Source organism: Anabrus simplex, chromosome 5, assembly GCF_040414725.1.
Source record: "Anabrus simplex isolate iqAnaSimp1 chromosome 5, ASM4041472v1, whole genome shotgun sequence".
Lineage (NCBI taxonomy): Eukaryota > Metazoa > Arthropoda > Insecta > Orthoptera > Tettigoniidae > Anabrus > Anabrus simplex.
Window position 1 is genome coordinate 130628705 of NC_090269.1, and position 27798 is coordinate 130656502.

The 27798-nt window shown below is 38.5% G+C and overlaps 2 protein-coding genes across 4 annotated transcripts in view; one reads left to right on the plus strand and one right to left on the minus strand.

The window, feature by feature from the left end:
• Rbcn-3B (WD repeat-containing protein Rbcn-3B) overlaps positions 1-27798 on the minus strand; it is a 438089-nt gene that overhangs the window by 147817 nt on the left and 262474 nt on the right. The window lies entirely within an intron of this gene.
• LOC136873844 (uncharacterized) lies at positions 44-27723 on the plus strand. The gene is made up of 4 exons (XM_068227582.1): positions 44-90; positions 5576-5702; positions 10628-10822; positions 26881-27723. The coding sequence occupies exons 2-4, from the start codon at positions 5613-5615 to the stop codon at positions 27616-27618; spliced, it is 1023 nt and encodes a 340-aa protein (XP_068083683.1). The 5' UTR covers positions 44-90; positions 5576-5612; the 3' UTR covers positions 27619-27723.

Sequence of the window (27798 nt, forward strand, 5' to 3'; positions counted from 1 at the left end):
TGAGTACAGCTCTAAAATATGGCGCGTGAAGTTAATCGGAATCGTAGTTCTAATTTTTCCTCCCTCGAAAAAGAGTTGTTAATTGAATTGGTTAGTAAATATATATAAGTTATTGAGTGCAAGCGCACAGATGGCTTGACGATAAAAGAAAAGGACGAGGCACGGGAAAAGTCCGCGAGGGTTTCAATGGGGTTAACAGATACTTTTTTAGAGGGTATCCACTTGTCACCTAACAAAATCACTTCGTTAATTGTCCCACTTCAAACTGTGCTCCGATATGGGAGTTATTAAATATTGTATTGTCGTGTGCAGAACCAGACCACCTAGCAAGTATATCCTTGATTTGGAGGTTAGGCTCACTAATCACCTGAACATTAAAATTAACAGAGAAATATCCCTTCCGATTACGATATATTTCGGCCCAATTGCCTCCAGGTGATTGGATTCTTACATGTGTGCAATCTATTGCACCTAGAACAAACACTAGGAAAACGGCTTATTTCATAGAGGTCGCGGATAATTTGCTGACGCTCTTCTACTGAAGGGAATGTTATATACCTCCCGGTTTCATCAACACATGTTAGTACTTAACAAGGTGTTAAATCATTTTAACATACGATTTAAGAAAATTTGCGTTTCATCAAAAAATGTTAACATTAACAAATGTTAAACTGCGTATTAAAGTTAACATCAGCCATTTCCAATGTTAAATGGCTAACATTAGCATTTAGCAACCTGTTCCAAAATGGCTGCTGTGAATCTCGCTTTCGAGGCGGAATTGCTCTATTTAGATCTTTTACAAAACAATCCTGATCGAAGAAGAGTTCAGCGACGTAATGACTTTGAAAATTTGACGGATACGAAATTTCTTCATAGATACAGGTTATCGAAAACAGTCGTTGCTAAGGTTGTTGACGAAATTCAAGTGAGGTTAGAATATCATACGAAGAGAAACTTACCTCTTTCTCCAATGTTGCAGGCACTGATAATATTACGAGTTTTTGCTACTGGTTATTTTCACATAATGGCCGGAGACAATGCTGGAATTTCTAAAGCCACTGTTAATAAAGTTGTTTGTCGAGTGTCTGCAGCAGTAGCATCCATGAGAAGGAGATATATAAGTACAAGAGCGTCAGCAAATTATCCGCGACTTCTATGAAATAAGCCGTTTTCCTGGTGTTTGTTCTATGTGCAATAGATTGAACACATGTAAGAATCCAATCGCCTGGAGGCAACTGGGCCGAAATATATCGTAATCGAAAGGGATATTTCTCTGTTAATTTTAATGTTCAGGTGATTAGTGAGCCTAACCTCCAAATCAAGGATATACTTGCTAGGTGGTCTGGTTCTGCACACGACAATACAGTATTTAATAACTCCCATATCGGAGCACAGTTTGAAGTGGGACAATTAACGAAGTGATTCTGTTAAGTGACAGCGGATTCCCGCTAAAAAAAAGTATCAGTTTACCCCCATTGAAACCCTCGCGGACTTTTCCCGCGCCTCGTCCTTTTCTTTTATCGTCAAGCCGTCCGACTCGTTGGCTGAATGGTCAGCGTACTGGCCTTCGGTTCAGAGGGTCCCGGGTTCGATTCCTGGCCGAGTCGGGGATTTTAACCTTCATTGTTAATTCCAATGGCTCGGGGGCTGGGTGTTTGTGATGTCCCCAACATCCCTGCAACTCACACACCACACATAACACTACCCTCCACCACATTAACACGCAGTTCCCTACACATGGCAGATGCCGCCCACCCTCATCGGAGGGTCTGCCTTACAAGGGCTGCACTCGGCTAGAAATAGCCACACGAAATTATTATTATTATCGTCAAGCCATCTGTGCGCTTGCACTCAATAACTTATATATATATATATTTACTAACTAATTCAATTAACAACTCTTTTTCGAAGGAGGAAAAATTAGAACTACGATTCTATTTCACTTCACGCGCCATATTTTACAGCTGTGCTCAAACAAAAGCGCATCGGAGCGCGTTGTAAAGCAGCATGTTCGTACCACTGCCTCCTTGATTCGCACCAGTTCGCAATATTGGGTGAGTTAACAGTCGATTAGTTAACATTTCACAAGAAAAGTTTGATGAAACGCAAGAAACCTAATAAGATGTTAAATTTCTAACTCCGTATTAACTAACTACTTGTTAGTATATATTGAACATGTGTTGATGAAACCGGGCCTTAAAGAATGTAGTGCTGGTGTCAGTGACAGAAACAAAGAGTTCAAGCGAGTATTAACTGCCTCCCAAAGAAAAATCCAACAATGTGAACATTTTAGCTAAGTGGTATGTAAAGCTTCTAAATAAATTGTGAATTAAAAATTTCTGTTCGAGCAGAGAGCCATCTCTTGTAAGTGTAAGCAGAGCCACACCTCCAAAATTTCCCCCGCACCTACCCCTCAACAGTCCACTCGTCTATAGCAAAGCCAATGCTAACAAGGCCGGTGCAGGACGACACGGGTCTTCAGCAGATAATGAGGGGATTTATTAATAAATTTTAAGGATATGATAAACAAAATGTTGTTAGTTACCAATAGTTATTGCTTGTAATATGGGTTATAAAAATTTCCAGGGTTGCACTAATTTGCTACTTCCTTGTAGAGCCACTCCTGAGTCCATTTTTATAGCTGACTCTCCTACTCTCATATTCTTTACTTTGTCAATGGTTAACATAGAGCTAAAAGAGATGGAGAACATATTCCCTTAAATGGCCAGGCAAGTGAGAAGTTTTTACAAGAGGTCAGAGATGGAGACAGCAATTCTTATCTGCAGGTCAGAGATCTTTGATCTACACTAGTTCAAGTTAACAAGAAACAAGGTCCACTTCAATCGCTCGAGTTGAAAGGCAGTCTTTGCAAACGAGGTTTCGCTTCTACAGAGTAGATGTCCATACAATCAGAGGTGTGATTCACGCATTTTCTCTGTGATTGGGGCAACTTTGAACTTCTTCCACACAGCATCGTTCCTGATATGGTCTAGCCGAGTCAAGCCATTGGACCACAAAGCATTTTCATTGCATAAAGTGCATGTTCATGCCTCAGTGTTGTAGGCCAGCATTTAGACGCATAAAGGGCCACTGGCATAATCACTGTGCAGTAGACTTTAGATTTTGGATGCAATGGATTTTTCTTATCGCACCGTAATTCGGTGCCATTTCATCAATACAGCACTGACCCTTGTCTTAATGTCGGGAATCGTACTGCAGTCTGAGGTGATGCATGACCCAAGGAATTTGAAATGGGTTACTTTATTAAGTTGAGCCCCACCCAAAGTGAACATTCCATCAGTTTCGTCATTGCACTCCAGGTACTCCTTCAGATTTAATTTCATCCTAAATTCTTCAAGACACATCTTCCACTCTTGTACTTGCTGTTCGAGGCCCTAGCTAGCATGACATCCACGGATGCCTCGATGGATATAATTTGTGATGGCGTTCATTCAGCGTGTGAAGAGCAATGGGGACAAGGCTGATCCTTGATGGACACCAATAATGATTTGGAAGGTACCGGACATTCCTGCTGCACAACATACTGAACTTGTAGGCTTTTTTTACAGAAGTTTCACCCAGCTGACATAAGCTTGCCAGCCAAACGACATCACGAGGTACCTTCTTGAACGCCTTTTCCAAATATCGTGGTGTCTTTCTATCAATAGAAAAAGTGCATGGATGGCGTCTGTTGTTCCACTGTTTTAACAAAGCCATACTGGTTAGGTGAGACAGTGATGATGTTTCATAATTCCACATTGAGAACACGTTAAAAAAATTTCATAGTATGGCACAAGAGGCGGACTGGCCTATAATTTGAGCAATCGTGTATCTCCTTTTTCTTTCCAAACTGTAAACAATGACCATGAACTTGAGGGACCATGCTAATTAGAAAAAGAAATGACATAGTGTCCACCTCCAGATCTAAAGATCTTGAGTTCCGACCTGACCGAGGTAGTCTCATTTCTAATGTATGTATGTTGGGTATTCAGCCCAAAGGCTGGTTTGATCCTCCACAGCTATGCCAACAGCTGTCATAGATAAATTAGGCATCACTGAAGAGGTGTACTAGGGAAATGAGGAGTGAGGTAGTTTCCCGTTGCTTTTCGTCCCACTAACTACTTTTACGGTTTTCGGAGATGCCAGTCACATTTCTGAAGAGATGGGGAAATGCTGGGGTAGTACCTTGCTTAAGGCTACAGCTGCTTCTTTCTGAATGAATGTATTGATTAATTTAAAAATTATGCACCACAACAGACACCGAAGTTAACGTATTTATTTTTCGCCTACATACGCCAATGGGAAATTAATTAGTACAAGTATGGAGTCTACACTGTTAAAATTTGAATGAAGGTTCCACCTATTCAATACTAAAATTATGTTGTACAAGATATTAGTTTACAACATATTTATTTATTTATTCATAGTACCGGTTTCGACACGTAAGTGTGTCATCTTCAGCTTAAAACTGCAAACTAGGCAAGTAACATATTATGTTAGTATAAACAATATACGTACCATATGATATAAAATACATATAGTGATAATTTCACACATAAAAATGAAAAGTAGGTAAAAAATATATGGTGGTATGTTGCAACGCATTACAGGCGTTAGAGTCTATGGTTGTGAAACTGTTGATGATATTACATATTCAATGTTGGATTGATATACAAGTTTACTAGCATCACTCATACCTCAGTCACTTTCATATTGTCAAAGCCGAGGATGAGACTCAGGTCAATGAAAGTAACAAATTTGATATAGCCCATACCAGAAGACATAGTGTACTGTAAACACTACATCTCGCCAGCAAAGGCATCAGCTCAATACGGAACAAAATGAAGTTAACTTTTAAGTATGGAGTCAGTAAAAAGTGAACAACACGCCAATCTCCCTATCCTAGAACTTAAACTCCAATGGTTTTATCCAATATTCAACATAAAATTATAGTCTCTGAATAGATTACAATTTTTTTTTTTTTTTTTTTGCTTTACGTCACACCAACACAGATATGACTTATGGCGATGATGGTATAGGAAAGGCCTAGAAATGGGAAGGAAGTGGCCGTGGCCTTAAGGTACAGCCCCAGCATTTGCCTTGTGTGAAAATGGGAAACCACGGAAAATCATCTTCAGGGCTGCCGACAGTGGGGTTCGAACCCATAATCTCCCGATTACTGGATACTGGCCACACTTAAGCGACTGTAGCTATCGAGCTTGGTTATTACAAAATTATTGCTGTCAATCAACAAAAATATGGTTACTCCTAACTTGTACCAGTTATGCTTCTTTTAAGAATTCGTGTAGGTGCTTGGAATGGAAAAAAATGTCATAGAACTTGGTACAAGGCACCATCCTAGAATTTTCTGAGCCCAGGCCCAGTACAGATCATCAATGATCACTGGGCTCAGGATTCTGAACACACATGTTCGCCTACAGCTATTCAGCCAAGTATGCATTCTTTCACTTGTATGCAAATTCTCAGAGAAGAAATATTGAACAGTTTCTTGAGAAAATACTTTACAGTTCTCAGAGAGAACCTCATTTTTTTTCTTGCTATGCTACACCCCAAGTGTCTGGGAGCCAAGCAGAGGTCTTGGCCTTGACAGGATGGGTGTGGTAGGTCAGGCTCAGTATATAAGGATTCCTCAGCAGAGGATCTGCATTGTCTACACATCACACCTAATCATGAAGCTCCTGGTAAGTACACCTAAGGTGTAATTATTTTCCTATTCCTGACCTAGAATTCAGCTCCTCAAACACTTTTAATTATTTGGTAATCTAATAAATTAAAGATAAAAAATCTTTCAACATTAACATTAAGACGATGATGGTAAAGCAATTTGAATTCACTTTAGGGAGATATAATTTCAGTGCAATAACTGTAATGCCAGAAGTTTCATCCCTTCAACTCCTAGTCAGTTTGGCTTTCCCTCCAGGCAGCTAAGGTTGAAATCCTGGTCAATATTGGGTAGGAATTTTCACTCAAAAATCCACGTGGCATCAGGAAGGGCATCTGGTCTTAAACACCTGGTCAAAAACAAAATGAGCCAAAGTGGTTCCAGCAACCCAGAAATATTTGGGATTAGCTGAAGTAAATTTATATAAAGTAACTTTCATAATCCAGAAGATTTCTAATTTCTCATATTAAGTAAACAACAGCATAGCATTAGGCCAATTCCAATTGGGGATTCCATTAACCAAAAACTAGTTTTAGTAGGACAAGGTAACTAAGATGCCTTTAGGAATATTTGAGAAGTCCAAGTTCAGTCTCCTTTCGCATATTGGGTGGGAAAAGATGAAAATAAAAATTTCCAAAATGACCAAGGTAACAGACATATGTGTGTATATTCCAGCATAGCTCTCAACCAAAATTGATACAGGTATGACTTACTACGTGGAAAAAAATACCTTTGGGTAAACGACACCTAGCCCACTAGAGTAGGGTTGAAAAAAAAAAAAGACCGATACTTGTGTCGAATGCATAGTTTTCAGTGTTGCTCAGATGAACTATGATACTCTGGATGCCATTTAAGATAAAATGTAGTCTCAATTGACAGGAGGGTGAGAATGGGTGAAGAAAAGAAAATGTCCAAAGTGACCAAGTCTAAGGACATATGTATGTTCTAGCATACCTCTCAATCAAACGTGGTACACATGACTTATTATCGAGAAGAAATTGCTATGGAGGTGAGATACCGCTATGGGCGGGGTTGAATTCTAAAATATACAGAGAGTGGCGTGAAATATACAAATAACAGACGACAAATACTAATGTACAGTCCACAGCTTTCGGGGTCGCTGAGGTGTATTTCTTCCAGCATAGCCCTCATACGGTATTGGTAAACATTATTTATTAACTGAAAAAAAAAAAAAAAAAAAATCTGTTGGAGGAAAACACCCCTAGCACTCCTAGGGAAGGGGGTGAAATATAAAAATGAACAAAAATGACTGATAAAAATGTTGAATCCATTGTTTATGAGGTCACTGAGTTGAACTGTAACACTCTGGATGCTATATAATTATTAAACAATATAATTATTAAATTAATGTTGTAATGGTCCACCTTTCAATACTATAATATGCAATATTCTAAATTACATTAATTAGGGACTAGTTTTGGCTGGGGCTGGCCATCTTCAGCCTTAATGTAAAACATCGATTAACTAAACAAATGTACATGCACACAATTGACATAAAACAAATGAAACAAATATATACAAATTGGCAATAAATACTGGGATGAAATTATGAGTAAATCTGAAAATAACTAGGTTCTAAATTCTTGCACGACTCTGGATGCTGGTTATGTGAGATAATGAAAACTGGGAAAATACTCCAGGATGCAGGCTTGCAAAGGAACTTATAAAAGGACCAAACAAGAAGCATACTAAAGAACTGTTGAAACTAAGCAGAGAAAATATAAGATAGGTAGTAGGACTGTTGACAGGACACTGCCATCTGAAAAAACACCTACATAGAATTGGAGCAATAAGAGACAACATATGTAGGAAATGCAATGAAGCAGAGGAATCAGCTGAACACATACTTTTTGAATGTGAGGCGCTGGGTAGAATCGGTCTCTCCACTCTAGGACTACCAGGTGAAGAGAGAGAAAAAATCCAATAAAACCCTATAAGAACAACCTGTAGCTTTGTGAAGGAAGCAGGTATATCTAGGTGGGAATAAAGAAAAAATATGGTAGCAAAATATCTTAGACGTAGACGCTAATTAGAAACTAATATGTAAAGGCCCCACGAAGAAGAAGAAGAACTGAGATAATGGATGTACGTGGGTATATTTCAGAATAGCTCTAAATGAAAAACTTTGTACACATATGACTTACTAACTCAAAAAAATACTGTTGGGACAAAATACCCCGAGAACTCCTAGCGGAGGGGATGAAATATAAAAATAAACGAAAGTGACATATTAATGTCTAATCCATGTTTACGTGGTCGTTGAGTTGAACTGTGATGCTCTGGATGCTGGTTAAGTCATACTTCACCCGCAATCAGAATGGAGGTTGAGAAGGGGGTGAAAATGAATGTAAAAATGACCGAGATTATGGATGTATGTGGGTATGTTCCAGAATAGCTTTCAACGAAACTTGGTACATGTATGACTTACCATCTGGAAAAAAAATACTATGGAGATGAAACATCTCAACCTCCACTACGGGTGGGGAATGGGAGGGGATGACATTTACATATAATATTAATTATAATATATTAATGTCGAATACATTGTTTATGTGTCGCAGAGATGAACTGCAACGCTCCGGATACCGTTTGAGTCCACGTTCAGCATCCATTGAGACGAGGGCTGAGATGGGCTTAAAAGTAAATAGTCTAAAATGTACGAGATTAGTGTCGAATCCACTGCTTTTCGGGTCGCAAGGCTGATTGATGACAGTCTAAAATGACAGTTGAAATCGTGTATATCATATCCATAGAGCGACAGGTAAATACATACTTCCCAGTCAAATAGAGCTTCCATAAGGACATTGTTTTACTCAGAAATTTGATAATCTAAAACTTGAAATCAAATGCATCTAAGTAACTCTAAAACTACATAATAGATCGTAAAATATCAATCCACATATCAAAAAAAGTTCTATAAAAATTAACTTCAAACATAACTGACAATACTTTTTAATTTTTTTTTTTGCTAGTTGCTTTACGTCACACCAACATAGATAGGTCTTATGGCGACAATGAGATAGAAAAGACCTAGGAGTGGGAAGGAAGCGGCCATGGCCTTAATTAAGGTACAGCCCCAGAATTTGCCTGGTGTGAAAATGGGGAAAATGGCTGCCGACAGTGGGATTCGAGCCCACTATCTCCTGGATGCAAGCACACAGCTGCGTGCCCCTAACCGCATGGCCAAACTCGCCTGGTCTGACAATACATATCTTAAAGGTAAACATTCAAAAACTATCTGGGAAATGTTGGGTACTACAGCTATCTATATGTATATTTTGAACGAGTAACACAATATTGTGAGAAAATTGCAATACTAACACATTTGCATTGTACATCAAAAGAAAGGTCTCCAATTCAGGATTACTAGAAAAATGTTAATTTCACTAAACCTCTTATTTGCATAAAATAGTCATTTTTTTCTAATAATACAATAATACTGTGCCCTAGAGTACGTTATGAGGGAATGGTACAAGAACAACTCGAAAAATATAAAAATTGGAACACAAAAGGATAACATACATTTGAACTGTCTAAGATTTACTCATGATCTAGCTCTTCTGGCCAATGGTATTCAGGAAACAAAACAAATAAAATCTTTACAGGAAATAGCTCTAAATATTGATTTGAAAATTTAATTTAAAAAAGAAAACAAATTATGCTAACTTCCACTTGCAAACAAAATTAAGCTGGGAGACCAAGAAATAAAAATTGTAGAACAATTTAAATAGTTAGGTGAAATAATCACATATAATCTGAATGAGAAACCAGCATGGCAAAATAGAATAGATGAAGTTGTTACAGCACAGCATGTTACCAAGAATACATATAATAAAATGAATCTCTCAATAACAACCAAATTGAAACAACAAGATAGTCATCCAGCCACAAATTACATATCAATGCATATGAAACATTATTCAAAATAACACAGTTGCAATAGACAGAGTACTCAAGGTAGAAAGGAGAACAGTGAGAACCTGATTAAATAAAACTTATCAAGTAAACAGAGTCTGGAGACTAGCTTCCAACGAAACAATTCATAAAGAAATAGAGCATGTGACTAGCACAATGAAAAAAAACTAATATTCTCAGGGCATCTAATAGTCACCAGAAAATAGAATCAGTAGGCAATTTCTTTCAAATCCTCCCTACTTTCTTTTATCCATTTACATTAAATTATTCAGTGTAGGGTTATAAAATGAATTCATTTTAATTCATGTTGCTACAATGGTTTGGTTTATTTTCCACAACCTCAAGTGAATGGCATACTTAAAGGTGTGATGCTACAGGAGCCATGTAGGGCAGTATAATAGTACAATGTCTTTTGTATCCTTCTCTGCTAACTGTAACCACATTCCAGGATTAGCTCCTTACAGTTTTAAGATTCAGGGGATGATTCATATGTACTGTACATTTCAGATTTACTGCCTGTTGAAAATTGCCGAACTTTATACGGCCAGCTCTATGTAATTGATTCAAATCTTCCGAACAGAATTTATTGCAAAAATTCTATAAATTGCCAAGGTTCAAAAATTCCATATGTATAGTCACAACCAAAGTGTAAGTTTAAGGACATAGTCTTTCAGAGCTCAGTATATTTTCTGTTACTTTTCCTACGCTTACTTTATCATCAGTATCATTTTTAGTCTTTGTTTGCAGCTATTGCTGCAACAGGCTACTAGTAAGTGTATAACAACATGCAATAAGACATACCTCAAGAAGATACTTTGCTTTCCATTTACCATTTTAGTACATTAAATATGCATTTCTCCAAGAAATCCAAGTGTTAGATGCATTTTTTGCTTGTCAGTGTAATTTTTTTTATCAGTTCTTATTAGGAAAGAATATTTTCTACATATTGCAGCAAACAAAGAGCTTTATTTTACATTTTTTGACAATTATTTATTCCTCTCTTTGCAGGTAGTTCTGTGTGCCACAGTGGCACTTGCCTCCGCCAAGCCTGCCTCTGTTACACCAGTAGTCTATTCAGCTCACCTTGGTGTTGTAGATTACTCAGCCATTGAACCTATTGTTACCCAGTATCATGCACAGAATGTACTTGGTCAGGCCAGTTATGGACATGTCAGTGGGCTCCAGGCTCATCATGCTGTCCAGGTATGGAGTCTGTTAAAGCATGAAGTAACAAGCTGTGGACAGATTAATATTTCCTTTTTTCTTTTTTCTTTGCTTCTTGCTAAAGTGCTATCCTCCTCTGTTTATACTTCCTCTATGCCTGATAATATTTTCACCCTCTGATTCCTTGGTTTGAAAGTCCTCACTACAGAGTACCTAGACCCGATGCAATGTTAAAAACGACCAAACTCGGGAGAAGTACACTCATGTTTATAAAAACCAGAATACCATGGAAGACTAGAGATAAGAAGTTCATATTCACAGGACATGTGCATTAGTATGTTCTGAAGAAATGATTAGCATTCAAGCTATGTCGGCCCTCAGGTTCAACGTCCACATCGATATCTCGGCGCATCACCACCGACTGGTAAAATGTGCCTGCGGTTTTCGTCGTCGCTATAAACTGAAGGTAATGGATCAGCGTGACTTGAGCAGATGTGCAGGATGCCTCGTAAACGTATGAGAGAACCATACTGTCAAATGAGTGAGTTTGAAAGAGAGCACATTATTGGCATGAGAGAATGTGATGCATCCATCAAGGAAATTGTAGCTCGTGTGGGACGAAGTGTGTCGGCAGTGCAATGGGTGTACAGAATGGTTCACAGAAAGCCATAGAACACGACGAGATGGGTCTGGTCGCACCACCCAGATCACCCCCTGAGAAGATTGACACCTGATCCAAATGGCACTGCAGGACAGATCTGCATCCTCCTCGGCTCTGGCACAACAGTGGAACAGTGTAACACATCATACACTACCAGGAGTGACAGTCAGTCGCCGTTTATCATGGTCCGGGTTACCAGCGCTTTGTCCGCTTTTCCGCCTACCTTTGACTAATGTGCATAAACATGCTAGACTGCAATGGTGTATGGAATGATGTCACTGGGGACAGGAATGGCAGCAATAAGCGTTTTCAGATGAATCCAGGTTTTGTTTATTTGAAAATGATGGCTGCAATTTGGTTTGCTGCAGACAGGGGGAGAGGCATCACATGGACTGCATTCGCACAAGACATACAGTGCCAACTTTAGGCCTAATGGTGTGGGGAGCTACTGGGTACAACCACATCACAGTTTGTGAATGTCCAGGGCACTGTGACCAGTTTGACCTACATGAATGACATCCTGCCACCCGTAGCCATACCATTTCTGATAATACCAATTGGTCCGTTATTGTGCATATAAATTTTCCAGCCAACTGATTCCTGGTTGCCGGCGTTTCGCACCAGTGTGCTAAGTTAGGCTCAACAGTTGGTAAATAGCACACCTACCAAGACGCATGGCTAGTGCATATCATAGAAGCCACTGCGTAGGCTACTTGGAGCCACCGGCAAAGCCAATTCATTATGAGAGACTTTGTCTCATTTCTAAAAATTGATGCCTGCCTGGCCATCAGATGATATAGATTTTGATTCCCATAGGGAACCTGAAATATTTGTCCCGAATGAGTAAATTTATAATACCAATATAGTTGGTCCGTTATTGGAGATATAAATTTTCCAGCTAACTCATTCCTGGTTGCTAGTGTTTTGCCCCAGTGTGCATTCCTTCTTATACAACAGTCCAACTCAGTAACATAGTTCACTACATTCTGCCCCAAAAATTTAACTTGTCATATGTATTTAAAAAACTTAATCTCCGGAAACCAGGCCAGATATCGGAGGGTTTGGATATCAGAGGGCTGGATATGAGAGGTGTACTGTACATGAACTAAAAGAATCGGTAGAGAACACAACATAACATGCCTTGGTCCATTAAGTATCTGAAAATCAGCCATGACTGAATGGATAAACTCATCAGTAATATAATGCATTACGACTGACGAAATTCATGATTGTTAGACTTTAAGCCTTTAAAGATGCATCATACGGATATGTGAAGAATAACACAGGCTGTCATGAAGGATAGGACATAAAATATGGTGGAGAGCAGAAGGCTGGAACTTAAAAACTATCACAATAATTATGACAATGTTACAAAACAACTGAACAAAGACTAGGAGATAATGACAGTGCATGACGAATAGAATACCTTTAAAGATAAAAATTTCATTGTTCCGTATTGAAAATTATCACAGTTAAATTGAAATAATAAATATGGTAGTTCAACCTATTCAATACAAGTAAATAAGAGATGTAGAGATTACATTCTTATTTAATTAAAATATGGAAATTGTACCGGTTTCGACCCCAGTCTGGGTCATCATCAGCCGATTATAACTCGATTTTAGAACAGTTGACTATGGTTTTTTCACGTCAACTGTTCTAAAATCGAGTTATAATCGGCTGATGATGACCCAGTGGTTTTTTCACGTCAACTGTTGTACTGAATAGGCTGAACTACCATATTTATTATTTCAATTTAACTGGAATAGAATACCTAGCGAGATCACACACAGAGTTCAAACGCACTCCTGCAGAGCAGCGCTAGTGGAACCAATTGCCAATGCTACACGGTCAACTGTTTTAGTGGAGGTTACACTGATGCGCAAATAACCAAATACAACACAAGAAAGAAACCTTTTTTAAAAAGAGCACGTAAAACATTAAACATTCTGTGTTCTTAATCTGCCCTTGTAGGAAATTAATTAAATTATGAGTTGCGTACATTAGTCACCTTTTGAGCGACACTATTGACTTTTGGGCATCGGTAAGAGAACTAGACTGGCTGTGAATTTGACTACAACTAGGCTGACCTAAAATCTTACCGCTCACTGTTGCCATCACTGCTTCACTCACATCGTGATTCTTGTTCCTTATGCTCTTGATACTGTCTTCATTCCTTTTCCTACTGGGTGCTGTTCGCAATTTTACCTCAGTGGATAGGTATTTCGATAAATTTGAAAAAAAAAAAAAATGACAGACCGCTCCTGGTTTTAATTTCCACCTCACATGAGGAAGTTCAACATTTTAACCTTCACAACGAAACAGTCCACCATTTTAAGTTAATTAAATCTGCCAAAAAATGCAGGTCACATATTCTGCTTTTGGCCGACAATTGGTTATCTTTCTGCGGAATAACTGTTGCCTACATCGCAAACAGATTTTTTTTTTTTTTTTGCAGTATAAAAACTTGTCTACCATCAGGCTCCCTTCTGTAACCCGATTTACAACCACGAACGAAACAGTATGACATTTTCTCGAAATAATAGAAAACTAGTTGATTGCACACACAAAGCACTACAGACTTTCGGAAAATATCAAAACAAACAAATTCCCTCGATAGGCGTTACCATGACTTCACGCATGCAATTTGGCGCACGTGTTGTTGCAGCTGATTCGTTGCGACTGCAGCGCTACACTCTGTCAGGGCTACCAACGACAATGTTAAGAGAGCGGAGTGATCACACTAGGTATTCTATTCGTCATGGACAGTGTCTAAATTTCTCACCGCATTAACTTCTCAACTGACTTGAAGCAACCATCACCGCAAGTAGAGTGTTAATGCAACTATTTGCATCGTCATGTGCTGGAACCTACATAAACGTGAATCTACATGAGGCTTATGGCGTATTTTGGCATAGTGATGTGTTTTTTACTATCTAGCATATTTGGAAATGGTAACAGTGTGAATTAGCCTCCGAGGCTCAGATGGCAGCGCGTCGGCCTCTCACTGCATCATAACATGGTTCAAATCCCAGTCACTCAATGTGAGATTTGTGCTGGACAAAGCAGATGCGGGACAGGTTTTTCTCTGGGTACTCCGGTTTTCCCTGTCATCTTTCATTCCAGCAATACTCTCCATTATCATTTCATAGCATTTATCAGACATTCATAAATCGCTTTGGGAGTGGCGACCCCATTGTAATAACAACCTATATATGGTTCATTCATTCCATCCCTGACCCAGTCAATGACTGGAAAACAGGTAGGTTTTCATTCATCAGCATGAATTATCATCCATGTCTGGATCTCGTTGACCTAGTCGACGTGTTATTGAACTTAAAACGTAAGCCAGCGAGTTCCTGATAGTACGCTTGTATGCCGTAAGCACTGGTCTCCTGAGCTCGACAGTCGTGCGGTGCTGCCTCCTGGCCACGTGGACGGAACTGTCTCTCGTCGTTCATCAACTTGGATGCTGAACGACAATCACTTGAGTTTCAGTTGTTATTCTGCGGTCGTTGCGGAGAAAAGATCAATCCTTGCTACTGCTGATCAATGCTTAATCGAATTCTAGTAAATCCAGAAGAAAGGAGGATGGAATATGACCCTGGTTGAATTATTTGCTGTGTGGCAAAAGGCCAAACACATGTTGGATTATTATTATCTTAAGTTTTATTTCTACAAGACTGTAAGTAATTTGTTTTTCTGGGTCCCTGAGCTAAAATCAAGAGGTGAGTATAGGCCTAAAATGGAACTATTGCTGAATCGTTTGCGTATGTGCACCTAAATTGGGCTCAGGTGATATGTATTTTACTCCAGTCTCAACAAAGTTGTTTTTAAGCAGTAATATAATATCATTCGAGGTCACCATGATCTTGTAAGGTTATTGCCCCTATGTTTGGGGTTTTTCAGTGCAATTATTTGACAAATGTTTAGGTCTGCTGACCTGTTTAAAATTGCTTAAACGTTATAAATTATATATTAAAAGTTACATATTGTGTAACTCATTTACGTGGTATTTAAGAAAGTCTTTCCTGTGTTTATGTAAATGGTGGTTTAAGTTACTAGCTTCTTAAGTATTGTTTTATCTACTAAAATACCACTGAACTGTAATGTAAGTTTAGTGAGTTGAAAACAGTTTCTTTTGACTAACTTAGCTGTTTATGGCAGCCATTTTCTTTCTGGGTCATGTGATCATCATGGTCACATTTCTGAACTGTTAGTGGGCGTGTACCCTGGCTAATGACATCTGACATCTGACGTTTGTTGATTTTTTTGTTGTGTGGGTTGTCTTGGTAATGACGTTGGTTGCCTATTCGTGTTGAACCAATCTCAGTGGACTCGTGCTTAGTGCATTGGATATTTAATAATTATTTCTTGGGAGTATTAACTTCGTACTTCACTTGATACTTGTCACGCAGAGAAAGCTAAGGGTGTGGAAATTGTAGGAGAAGGAAATAAATAAAGAGTTCCAGACACACATTAAAACAAGTATACCTAAGGAAGACATAGGAAGGGTTGAAGAAGAATGGGCATACTTTAAAACAGTCATGGTCGAGTCTGCAGAAAAGACCTGTGGAAGAGTATCAGGCAGGAAAAAAGATCTAGAAATGTCCTGGTGGAATGACAGGGTAAAAGATATAGTTAAAAGGAAGGAAAAAGCTTGAAAAAGATGGCTGAGAAACAGAATATAGGCACAGCAAGAAGGAGTGCTCTAAAGTAGTTCAAGAAGAGAAAAAGAAATGCTGGCAAAAATTCACTGAATCTCTGCAAGAAGATACAACCGGAAAGAAAAAGATCTTATTCCAGTGGGTTAAAAAGAAAAAACCCAGGAGAAGGTGCTAAGTTCATTAAAAATGGACAGGAGAAAGTGATGACACAGAAGCAGGATATACTGCAGAGATGGGGAAAATACTTTGAACAGCTTTACAACGTGCAAAATACCCGGTACAAGGAGAAATTGAAGAACCAGATTTAGTGCAGATGGAAGATAAGGAAAACGAGCTGTCCATGGCAAAGATTGAGTGGGCCACTAAAAGAATGAAACAAGGCAAGGCAGCTGGAATTGATGAGGTCACCATAGAAATGATAATAGCAGCAGGAGTAGTTGGTCTACAGTGGTTGTATAGACTCTTCAGAGTGATATGGAGAGAAAAGACTGTTCCAAAAGAGTGGATGAAAGGGGTTATTATACCAAATTTCAAGAAAGGAGACAGGAAGCAATGTGAAAATTACAAAGGAGTGACATTGATACCTCATACAGCTAACATCCTTGAAAGAATCCTGGATAGACAAATAAGAGACAGAGTAGAGGGAAAATTGTCAGAACAGCAGTATGGATTCAGAAGAGGCAGATCCACATTTGACCCAATATTTACATTGCATCAAATTATGGAAAAGTATTGGGAATATGGAAAGGACATGGTAGTAATGTTTCTAGATATTGAAAAGGCATATGACAGTGTATGGTATGGAAAACATTGACAGAGGCACAGATTGGGAATGAAACAATGCAGATGGTAATAGCATTGTATCAAAATTGCGAAAGCTGTGTCAGAACCAATTGGGTCAAACTGAATGGTTCAGAGTTGAGACAGGTTTAAGACAGGGTAGTGTATTGTCTCCCTTACTCTTCATTATCATCATGGATAGAATTCTACATAACATCAAGGAGAAGATGATGGGTGAGCAAGTTAAATCTATGCTCTTTGCTGATGACATTGTAGTTTGGGGAGATAATAAAGAGGAAGTACAGAGACAAGTTGATTTATGGAATGAGGAGATAAGAAATTTTGGAATGAAGATTAGTACTGTGAAAAGTAAGACTTTGATCATGACAAGAGGTAACAGAAAATCCAAGGGAGTGATAAAAATAGGAAATGAACCTCTTGAAGTAGTGAAATATTTTAAATATTTGGGCAGCATGATATCACAAGATGGAAATTTGGATGTAGAAATTGATTTAAGAATACAGCAGACTAAAAGTTTCTACCAGTGTGTGAAAGACGTATGGAACAAAGATGTGCCAATGAAGTGAAGAAGGTTTTATACTTGTCCTATTATAAACCTATACTGATCTATGCTTCAGCAGCCTGGATGTTAACTAAGTGGAACCAAAGTAAGATACAAGCAGCTGAAATGAGGTTTTTGAGGAGCATACAAGGAAAGACAAGATAGAATACGAAATGAAGAAATAAGGAGAAGTGTGGGAGTAAGTAAACTTCAAGAAGAGATTGATATAGCAAAGCTAAAATGGTTTGGACACATGATGAGACTGCCAGGAGAGAGAATACTAAAGAGAACATTCATGGATATGTGCCATTTCACCATTCTATATTTGCATCAGTAGGAACAAAAATGGAGTTCAAGCCATTAAAAGGTCAATGTGAAAGCAACTAACATCGGTACGAACTGAAATGATAATCCTTTCAACCGGTAGTCACCGAAAGAACCATACTTAGAAGGCTGTGAAAAAAGAATGACAGAAGCGGATTATTTAAACCAATTATTAAGAAAAAAAGAGACTTCCATTAGAACATTCTACACAATTCAGCAGTACGGCAAGCAAGACGGAGTCGAGCAAAGAAAGAAGCCAGCTTATCAGATTTAAAGATCAAATATTGACGGAGGATAAAATCCGCGGCAGCCCGCTCAACGTCAACTTAGAGATCAAATAACTGAAATTTAAAGACCAGCAAAAGGAGTTAGCAAATACGTCACGGCTGGACTTAGAAGTTTTATATTTGTCTGATACTGCATATCGTAGACAGCAGAGTCCAACCAGCTGTCAAGTGCATTTCTAATAAGCACGGAGAAATCACATTCGCTCGGCAAGCGAGAGAGTTTTTACCAATAATAGCACAATTAGAACTACTATATTGAGACTAATCGTCCCAGAGCACATTTTATTCTGATATCATTGGCATTGCAAAACGAAGGTTAATTGTAAGATGACAACACTAACTAAGACATTGTATTATTCTGTTCCAAACGTACCCGAGACCACTATGATGTTGTAAAAGACCAAGGCAGAGACTACTCCGACTATGGTGGCGCTTTACGAGGTTGATGACCCAGGAGGATTGAAAGTCAGCTGAGAAGACGAGATGGACCCGATTACCTAAAGCAGAACCATGGAGCGAGGCCTACCATTCCCGATGACCAACAGCGAGATGGCAAACAGGGTCCAATAAGCAAAGTTAAGTCCCCTATGAGTCGTTTTTCGTAAGTAGAAACCTTTATTTTTGGCTATGTGTTGATATGTTTTGTGACATTGTGCGTGCGTATAATATATCGAAGTGTAATTACATGGATGTAGGTATTCATCTGATGTTACTGTCAATCCCATATGTAGGCGTAATATACCAGTGAAAGCCGTTCGCAACTTTATCAATGTGGTGTGAGAGAACGTAATAGATATTTTTAATCATTATCAGTGAAGTGTTAAAGTGTAATATGAGTGTCAATATACATGTGTGATGGCTTTATCGGAATAGCAAGCTAAGAGATCGTATTTAGGGAATGTTTACGACGAAATATAGTAGTACAGCTTAGTATTATGATACACTTTTCTTTGACACTATGACGATAAGAATAATGTTTTTATATGTGAAGGTTATGGCACTTATGCATCGTATTTAATGAGATGGGTGCTTGTAATGCATTGATATGGATATTACGTAATATTTGGAATGGTAAATGGTGAATGAAGTAATAATATAAGTGGATGTTAAGTTGTGATGGTGATATTTATTTTTATTTGAGAGGTTGGTCATAGTAGTCTTCTGTGAGATGATATTACGTGCAAATTATGCATTCTAAGATATATATTGAAACATACTGCTTTCAATTGCTGTTTTATTCCCAGATACACTCAAAGTAGGTTAGGATACGATCTCAATGCCATCAATACAGTATTGTTTTGAATATGTAGGATCATCAAATGAGCCAAGAGGCTAATAATGATAATATTTAGGCCTTTACTGAGTTATGTATGACCATTTTCAAGTACTCTCACACATGATAACCTAATTTCTGATTTTATGTGAGCATGTTCACACATCACTGGTAACTTAGTCATTCATATACGGATTTTTAGATGAAGGTAGAGTCTTCTAACATGCCAGTTTTTCCACTTGTGGTATAATTTGTTAGAAATTTAATAAAATACACTTAGCAATGCTATATTCAGCCAGATACGCACTTAAATTGAATTTTAACCATGGACTAAGGTAATAATTATGTGAATTAACCACATAAGCCATATGATAGTATTAATTTGAAATCAATCACGACTTAGAGCGGACCTGAATTTGCTTATATGGGGATCAGATCCTATGAAACATGAAAACAAAGGGAACTTTCAAGCATATTATTTAACTGAAGTCCTTAGAAAACAGATATTGCTTTCCCATATGATTTTCTACTGTGTATGGACACAGATATTAGGTTTAGCACAAAGTGACATTCGTTTCACCAGTCATATTTGAGTTAAAGGTTAAACGACAGAACTTTAAATGACTTTGAGGAGCAATTCAGCTCAGAGGGAAGAGATTCCAAATCTTAATGAATTATTTATCTGGCTATTTTCACTGCGTTCTACATTCTGTTTAAAGACTATAATCTGGAATGATGTATATAGTAATGAATGTAATTTTCTTTTCATTTTTAACCAATTGGATGCATCTAATTCTTACAACTCTATTTAGTATGTTTTATTTGATTACTATGTTTTAATTTTTCAATTGATTCTTCGAACATTATTTATATATGACTTAGATTTTCAACAGGCCAAGGTATTAATGAATCGATAATTATGGCCTAGATTTCAGCTACTTATTACAAGTTTTCCAAACTTTTTTTTTAAATCTCAACTTAACTGTAACTGATTGAGATATTTATAACATTACGAAGCTACCTACGTTGTGTGAGACATTTTCAACGATATATTAGGTAACATTTCCTTAGTATTTGGACTGAATAGTGAAACTTCATAATTCTTTTAATGCCTACTTAGTATAAAAACTAGATGTAAGACTGTAATAACTAGGGCCCGGATTTTTTTAAAATGCATATGCGCATATGCAATTGCATATTTTGACATATTTTGAGGGTTAGTGCATATTCTAGACGTAACAGCATATTCCGGTATATAATGTCTGAATTTAAGGATAATTACAAGAACTACTAAAATAAATCTGTTTTGTACATCCCTAGCTATTTGCCTATTTTATGTGCATCTCTCGCTAGTTGGTATTTTCGACTTTACTTTCACAACTGACAATGGCAACAGATAGCTTAGGTGTGGATAGGCAGGCTGGACTTCCCTGAATTCGTTTCTCTACCACAGCAGATAATAATCACAGGGGGCTGGGCACTTGGTCAGGACAGAAGTATCTTCAGTTCACTAGTTACGTTCCATTTTAATGCCCTGTATCTCATTTCTAAAAGTGTTAGTTTTTAAAAAATGCCTAAGGAAAAGAGCAGCAGAAGAGATTTACTAAATCAGTGGGTGTCGGGTAATAGGGACTATTCAACAGATGGTGTCATCGTGTACTGTCAAGTTTGCTCAAAGGAAGTGAAATGTGGAAAGAAATTTCAGCTTGAACAGCATTCAAAAACAACTACACATATTAAAGCAAAGGAGGAGAAGAACAGCACATCACAACAACTACTTCTTACACAGGTGAAGCCCAAGTCCTGTAGTCTTGATACATTTTCAAATGATCTTTGTAGGGCTTTCGTATGCAGCAACATTCCATGGAATAAATTAAACAATCCAGTTCTGCGATCATTTCTCGAGAAATATTGCGTAAATCAAAAAATACCAGATGAATCAACTCTTAGTAAAAATTACCTACCTCCGCTATATGAATCTACCCTGGAATTGATCCGTTCTGATATCGGAAGGAACTGTGTCTGGATATCGGTGGATGAGACAACGGATTCGTGTGGCCGTTACATAGCAAATTTCGTGGTTAGTAAATTACATCCAGACGAACCCGGTAAGCCACATCTTCTTGCTTGTAAAGTACTAGAGAAAACCATAGCACAATAGCAAGATTTGTAAATGATTCTCTGCGACTATTGTGGCCATCTGAAATTGAGACTAATTGTTGTAAAGTGCTTGTACTGCTCACAGATGCAGCTTCGTATATGTTGAAAGCAGCAAAGGCCCTCCAAGTATTTTATCCAAAACTCATACACGTAACCTGTTTAGCGCACGGATTACACCGCATTGCAGAAGAAATACGCGCACAGTTTCCAGCTGTTAACAATTTAATTGGATGTGGGAAGAAACTGTTTCTGAAAGCACCAGCTCGTGTCCAGCTCTACAAAGATTGTCTACCCGAAGTTCCTTTGCCACCTGAACCTGTCCTGACTAGGTGGGAGACATGGTTATCTGCAGTATCTTTTTATCAGGAACATTTTAATGAAGTGAAAGAAGTGGTTACAAAACTTGAGGATGAACATATTGCGTGTGTCTGTGATGCAAAAGGTGTGTTTGAAACCGCTACTGTTTATCAAGATGTGAATTTCATTCATGCACATTTTTCTAAACTGCCAAAAGCCATTGAGAGCTTAGAATCTTCTGGTACTCCCCTCCATGAATCACTTGATCTCGTTGAAAAAGCTGCATCTTCGTTGAATTACGCTCCAGGCGAAATTGGAGAGAAGATTAAATGCAAGTTAGAAAAGGTGTTGAATTCGAACCCAGGACTGAAGAAGATTAAGTTAATTAGTCAATACTTGAGTGGAACTAGGGTATCCTTGCCAGATGTATGCTCCGAAACGTGGGTACCCATGTATAAGTACTGTCCAGTTACGTCAGTTGATGTAGAACGATCATTTTCAGCCTATAAACTCATTTTGACGGACAACAGACATAGTTTGTCTCCAGAAAACATTGAAAGACTACTAGTTACCTATTGTGATGCTTCTTTTTGCAATAAATGATACCTGTAAATAGGTAAGTGAATAAAATTGCATGTTTTTAAGAGCATATTTCCTTATTTTCCGTGCATATATTGTAACTTTTTAGTGCATATTTGCATGCATATTTTCAGGTTTTTTAGTGCATATAAATCCGGGCGCTAGTAATAACTCATTTGTAATTGTGATTTTCGTTGGCGACACATGCGAATCAATTGAAATATCGTATTGACCTGATATTTGCGATTAATTTTGGCGACATGCAAGTATGGTATCCGACTGATAGCGTGTTGGAGACGTCCTTCTGCGTAGGTTGAGATTTACCATAGGCCATCAGAGTACTTTCTCAAGTGGAACCCACAACCCAGCAACATTAATCACATAGAATCATTTATCAAGAGCTAGTCTGGATCTCATGTATCCTCACCTGGACGCGGGAATGGTGCAGATACAAAGACTGGAAAGAGGCCTAGGGGACGTCCTAGAATGAGATGGAGGAGCTCCGTTGTGGACTGTATTGCAAGCAGAGGAGTCGATAGCAATAAAGTACTAGAAGAAGAATGGTGGAGGGCTTGGGTACACTACCCTACCCAGAGAGAATCTGGAAAAGGGAATGGATGAAGAAGACTGTCATTTTGATTAATTATCTGATTATTTTACACTTCTGACGTTTCTTCCTTTCTGGAACTCATTACTGTGAAGCATCGTTTCTGGGTTATCTTCCTAGTGACTTAAGATAGTTCATAAAGAAACTTTCTTCTGCTCAAAGACTGCAGTAAAGTTTTCTGAAAATCATTGAATAATTATTTTAACAATTTCTTTCCCTGATTAATTGGTTGTATATCAAATTAAGAAATGAGCTGAAATTTTATTGTAATTGATGGTTAGTTTAAGGGGTACCCATGTGTGAAATGATTTATGTTGTTTTCAACTTAACAAAGATTTTCTTGGCTTACATTTCATTTTAATTTGAGTTAAGTTTTCTTTCTTTCTTGTGGGAGTTAATATTATCTGAAACATTTTAAACTTCCTTCATTTAATATTGAAGTTGGTTCTCTTGAACAAGGTCTTGTTATTTTGATCGGTATAATGAATTTAGGTTTTGCTAATCTACCTGCCTCTGGGCCTACATCGTTTCCACATTTTAACAAGACTTGTTTTTGGGACTGTTATGGTAAGTGTGCCTGAAGTATTTTGTTGTAATTTTGCTCACTGGCTAATGTTATAATACGTCGACTAGGTCAACGAGACCCAATTATGGATGATAATTCACACTGATACCGTTTCCAAATATGCTAGATAGTCAAACACACACCATTACGCCAAAATACGCCATAGACTACTACAAGGTTAACAAAGTCGTTATGAACTCAGTTTACAGGAATTAAAGATTGAGACATAAGCTCTGTGTATCTCAAGGTTTTTTGTTTTTTACAAGTTGCTTTACATTGCACCGACACATTTAGGTCTTATGGCGATGGTGTGATAGATAAGGGCTAGGAGTTGGAAGGAAGCATTCATGGCCTTAATTAAGGTACAGCCTCAGCATTTGCCTGGTGCAAAAATGGGGAAACCATAGAAAACCATCTTGAGGGCTGCCGACAGTGGCGTTGAATCCCCTCTCCCCCAAATACTGGATACTGGCCGCACTTAAAAGACTGCAACTATCGAGCTCGGCAAGACAAGTATTTTCCGAACATTTTATAGGAATTTACATAAATTACATACCTACTGATAACAATAACAAGACATTATACCAACCTTACTATTACTTTACAACTCTTACTGAAGTGTTTTCAACTACTTTTGCATAGCCATCCCCAGAAAATGACTACCGGGATGCAAACACTTAACGTCCTGTGTCCAATACCAACATTTTACTTCAAAAGGCAGTTTCTTTGTGTGCATTTCATATTGTTCTTTAGGGCTGACAAAGCTGCCTCAATGGATCAATGATAGTGTATCCGATTCATGAGCCCAAGTTTTCAGATTTGATCCCAGCTGAGGTAGTCTATTTATGAAAAGTCACCTAACAAAATTAACTCAGCCTTAGGAACTGTCCAGCATAATTCTGCTTTTGTTGCCAGATAGTAGCACAATCAGAAATTCAAAATTGGTAGCGAGGGTAATAGAGTGGATGTTACCCTATGGGCTGAATTCTGAAATTTTCAGAGGGTGAGAGGAGCTTTTAATTCCTCTTTTCTCGCACGCGCGTGCGTGCGTGTGTCTGTGACATGTCTCCCTAGTGATTGTGGTACGAGGTAAGGTGATATGAGTGCTATCCAGGACTTCATTCAAAGATCACTTAACCTTGTGGAGAACTGGTGGCGGGAAGAGCAACTTTCAGTCAACCCGAACAAGATAACTCTTTGGGCAAGACATATATATGGAAGAACAGGCACTGCACCTAGGTGTAGTGTTAGATAAAAATTTAACCTGGAATCCACATATAGAAAGGAACATAACCCGGATGAAGAACTTACTGTATGCATGTAAAAGAGCCGTTGGGAAGATATGGGGCCTAGACCATCAATGGTAATGTGATTATACACAATGATCATTAGACCGTTGATGGCCTATGCTGCAATCATCTGGTGGCAGAAGGTAAGTCGAGGAAGAGTTGGCAGTAGATTGGAAAGCCTACAGCCATAAAACTGGGGCTATGAGAACTATGCCGACAGAAGCCTTGAATACTTTACTAGACCTCCCATCACTATGCAGTTTCACAAAAGGACAGGCTAGAATGAGTTCATATAGACTGGCACAATCAGAGTGCTGGAATGCACAAAGACCCAATCTAGGACACTGTAAAACTAACAAAGTAATAACAGAGGAGGTTCTACACATGCCTTCTGATCATATGATACCAAAGTACAACTTTGAAAAACCGTTTGAGACCCAGACAATAAAAAAAAGAAGACTGGGATATCAACAAATGGAATACTGAAAAAGAAAATATAGTGTGGTGGACTGATGGCTCAGACTGTGGATGGCACAGGAGGAGGGATAAACGGGGGAAGACCTGAGAGATCAATCCAGATGAGCCTCGGCAGACACACTAGAGTCTTTCAAACTGAAATTATAGTTATCACAACGTGTCTTGAAAAAAATCTGAAAATGAACTATAGGAATAAGAACATTTTTACAGACAGCCAAGCGGCCATTAAGATACTAGAGGCAGTCTGGATAATATACAGAATTGTTTGGTATTGCCACTCACTTCTCCTGAAGCTCTCAAAGTACAACACTGTCAAAATAATATGGGTACCAGGGCATGCAGGTACATAAGGAAATGAAAAGGCAGATAAACTCGCCAGGAAAGGGGCAGAAACACATTTTGATGGCCCAGAAGCTGTATGCAGGATTTCCTATGGACAAGACTGACACTACACAGGAAAATAGGTACAAAAGAAACAAATGGAAAACTGGAGAAACACTCCAGGATGCAGGCTTGCAAAGGAACGTATAAAAGGACCAAACAAGAAACATACTAAAGAACTGTTGAAACTCAGCAGAGAAGATATAAGATGGGTAGTTGGACTGTTGACAGGACACTGCCATCTGAAAAAACACCTACACAGAATTGGAGTAATAAGAGAAAACATATGTAGGAAATGCAATGAAGCAGATGAATCAGCTGAACACATACTTTTCGAATGTGAGGTGCTGGGTAGAATCAGAATCTCCACTCTAGGACTACCAGGTGAAGAGAGAGGAAAAATCCAAGAAGACCCAATAAGAACAACCTGCAGCTCTGTGAAGGGAGCAGGTATATCTAGGTGGGAATGGAGGAAAAACATGGTAGCAAAAGATCTTAGAGGTTGACGCTAATTAGAAACTAATATTTAGAGGCCCCATGAAGAAAAAAAAAGATGATTTTTTTTTTTTGCTAGTTGTTTTACGTCGCACCGACACAGATAGGTCTTACGGCGACGATGGGAGAGGAAAGGGCTTGGAGTGGGAAGGAAGCGGCCGTGGCCTTAATTAAGGTACAGCCCCAGCATTTGCCTGGTGTGAAAATTGGAAACCACGGAAAACCATTTTCAGGGAAAAAGAAGAATAAGACAATTGGCTGTTCGCTTTGACTTTTGAGGGGGCCATTCCAAAACAGACTGAATATGCAGAAGCTCATTTATCCTTACAAGACAGCAGTGTAGTCTGTTTAAATGCTTTCAGATACCAGTATATGTAATCTTATTCAGTGTGGCAGGGTACAGTAAACCTCATTGTATAATATTGTTCCTTATATCATATACTTTCATGGGAGAAATAGTTTAAGAATAATTTCATCCCTTCCCATACAACTTTTCATGTTGCTTTCAGTATTTGATCACCCTGATTTCTGCCATGAGAAACTGATAATCTTATACAAGCTACAAAACAAATTCCTAGGGAGGAAAAGTTATAACAACACTTTTTAATTTTTAGGATGCTGTTGGTAACAATGCAGGGTTCTACAGTCAACTACATAGCTGATGGAAATACATTTTTTAATTTTTATTTTCAGGATGCTGCTGGTAACAAAGTAGGGTCCTACAGTCACATTGCCCCAAATGGTCAGGTCATCAGTACCAACTACGTAGCTGATGGCTCTGGTTACCGAGCTGTCAGTAATGGTCTCCCAGTTGGTGCCCAAGAGACACCTGAAGTACTAGCTGCTCGCAACGCTCATCTTGCCGAGGTTGAAGCTGTAAAGTCTCGTTCTCGTAGAGCGGCTCAGGTGGCTGATACTCCTGCTAGAACATCTCGATTGGGATCTCCAGTCGTGTCTGTTGTCAGTACTCCTGTTGTTCACCAACCAGCTTTAACCTATGCCATCCCATTTTACCAACACTTAATTTCCAAGCGTGAAGCTAACCCCCAAACTCCAGCCAGTACAACTAACTTCAAAGGTGTCCCTCATGTTCCTATTGTAACTTCCCATGTAGTCACCCCCCATGTAGTAAGCCACCCTGCCATTGCCTACAGCTACCCTCACGTCATTGCTAAGCGTGAAGCTAACCCCCAAACCCCAGCCAGCACAACTAACCTCAAAATTGTGCCTCATGTTCCTGTCATAGCTTCTCAAGTTGTCACTCCTCATCCTGTCGTTGCTTACAACTACCCCCATGTCATTGCTAAGCGAGCTGCCCAGACTGATACTCCTGCCCATACTGCTCGTCTGCCAGCCTCTCCTGTGGTAGTACCAAGTGTTTACGGTGTGCATCCCATCCTTGGAATCTACAACCCTGTTGTTGCTGGCTAAACTCAACAATAAATTAGAACCTGAAATCTTCATAAAATTAAATCTTGTCCTCTGGATAGTGTGTACGAGTGTGTGTAATGTGTTCAAGTAAATTAGAGTAATAAAATGGCATTATTCCAAAAATAATGATTTATTATAACTATTTGCTGTAGCTACATACATCCTATTTTCTGTTTCCTA

What these genes read in the sequence shown, in the direction of transcription:
- LOC136873844 (XM_068227582.1), top strand. Translation starts at nt 5,613, where the DNA reads ATGGGTGTGGTAGGTCAGGCTCAGTATATAAGGATTCCTCAGCAGAGG. An exon ending in ACCTAATCATGAAGCTCCTG is followed by an intron (nt 5,703 to 10,627) that starts GTAAGTACACCT and finishes CTCTCTTTGCAG; the next exon opens with GTAGTTCTGTGTGCCACAGT. An exon ending in AGGCTCATCATGCTGTCCAG is followed by an intron (nt 10,823 to 26,880) that starts GTATGGAGTCTG and finishes TTTTATTTTCAG; the next exon opens with GATGCTGCTGGTAACAAAGT.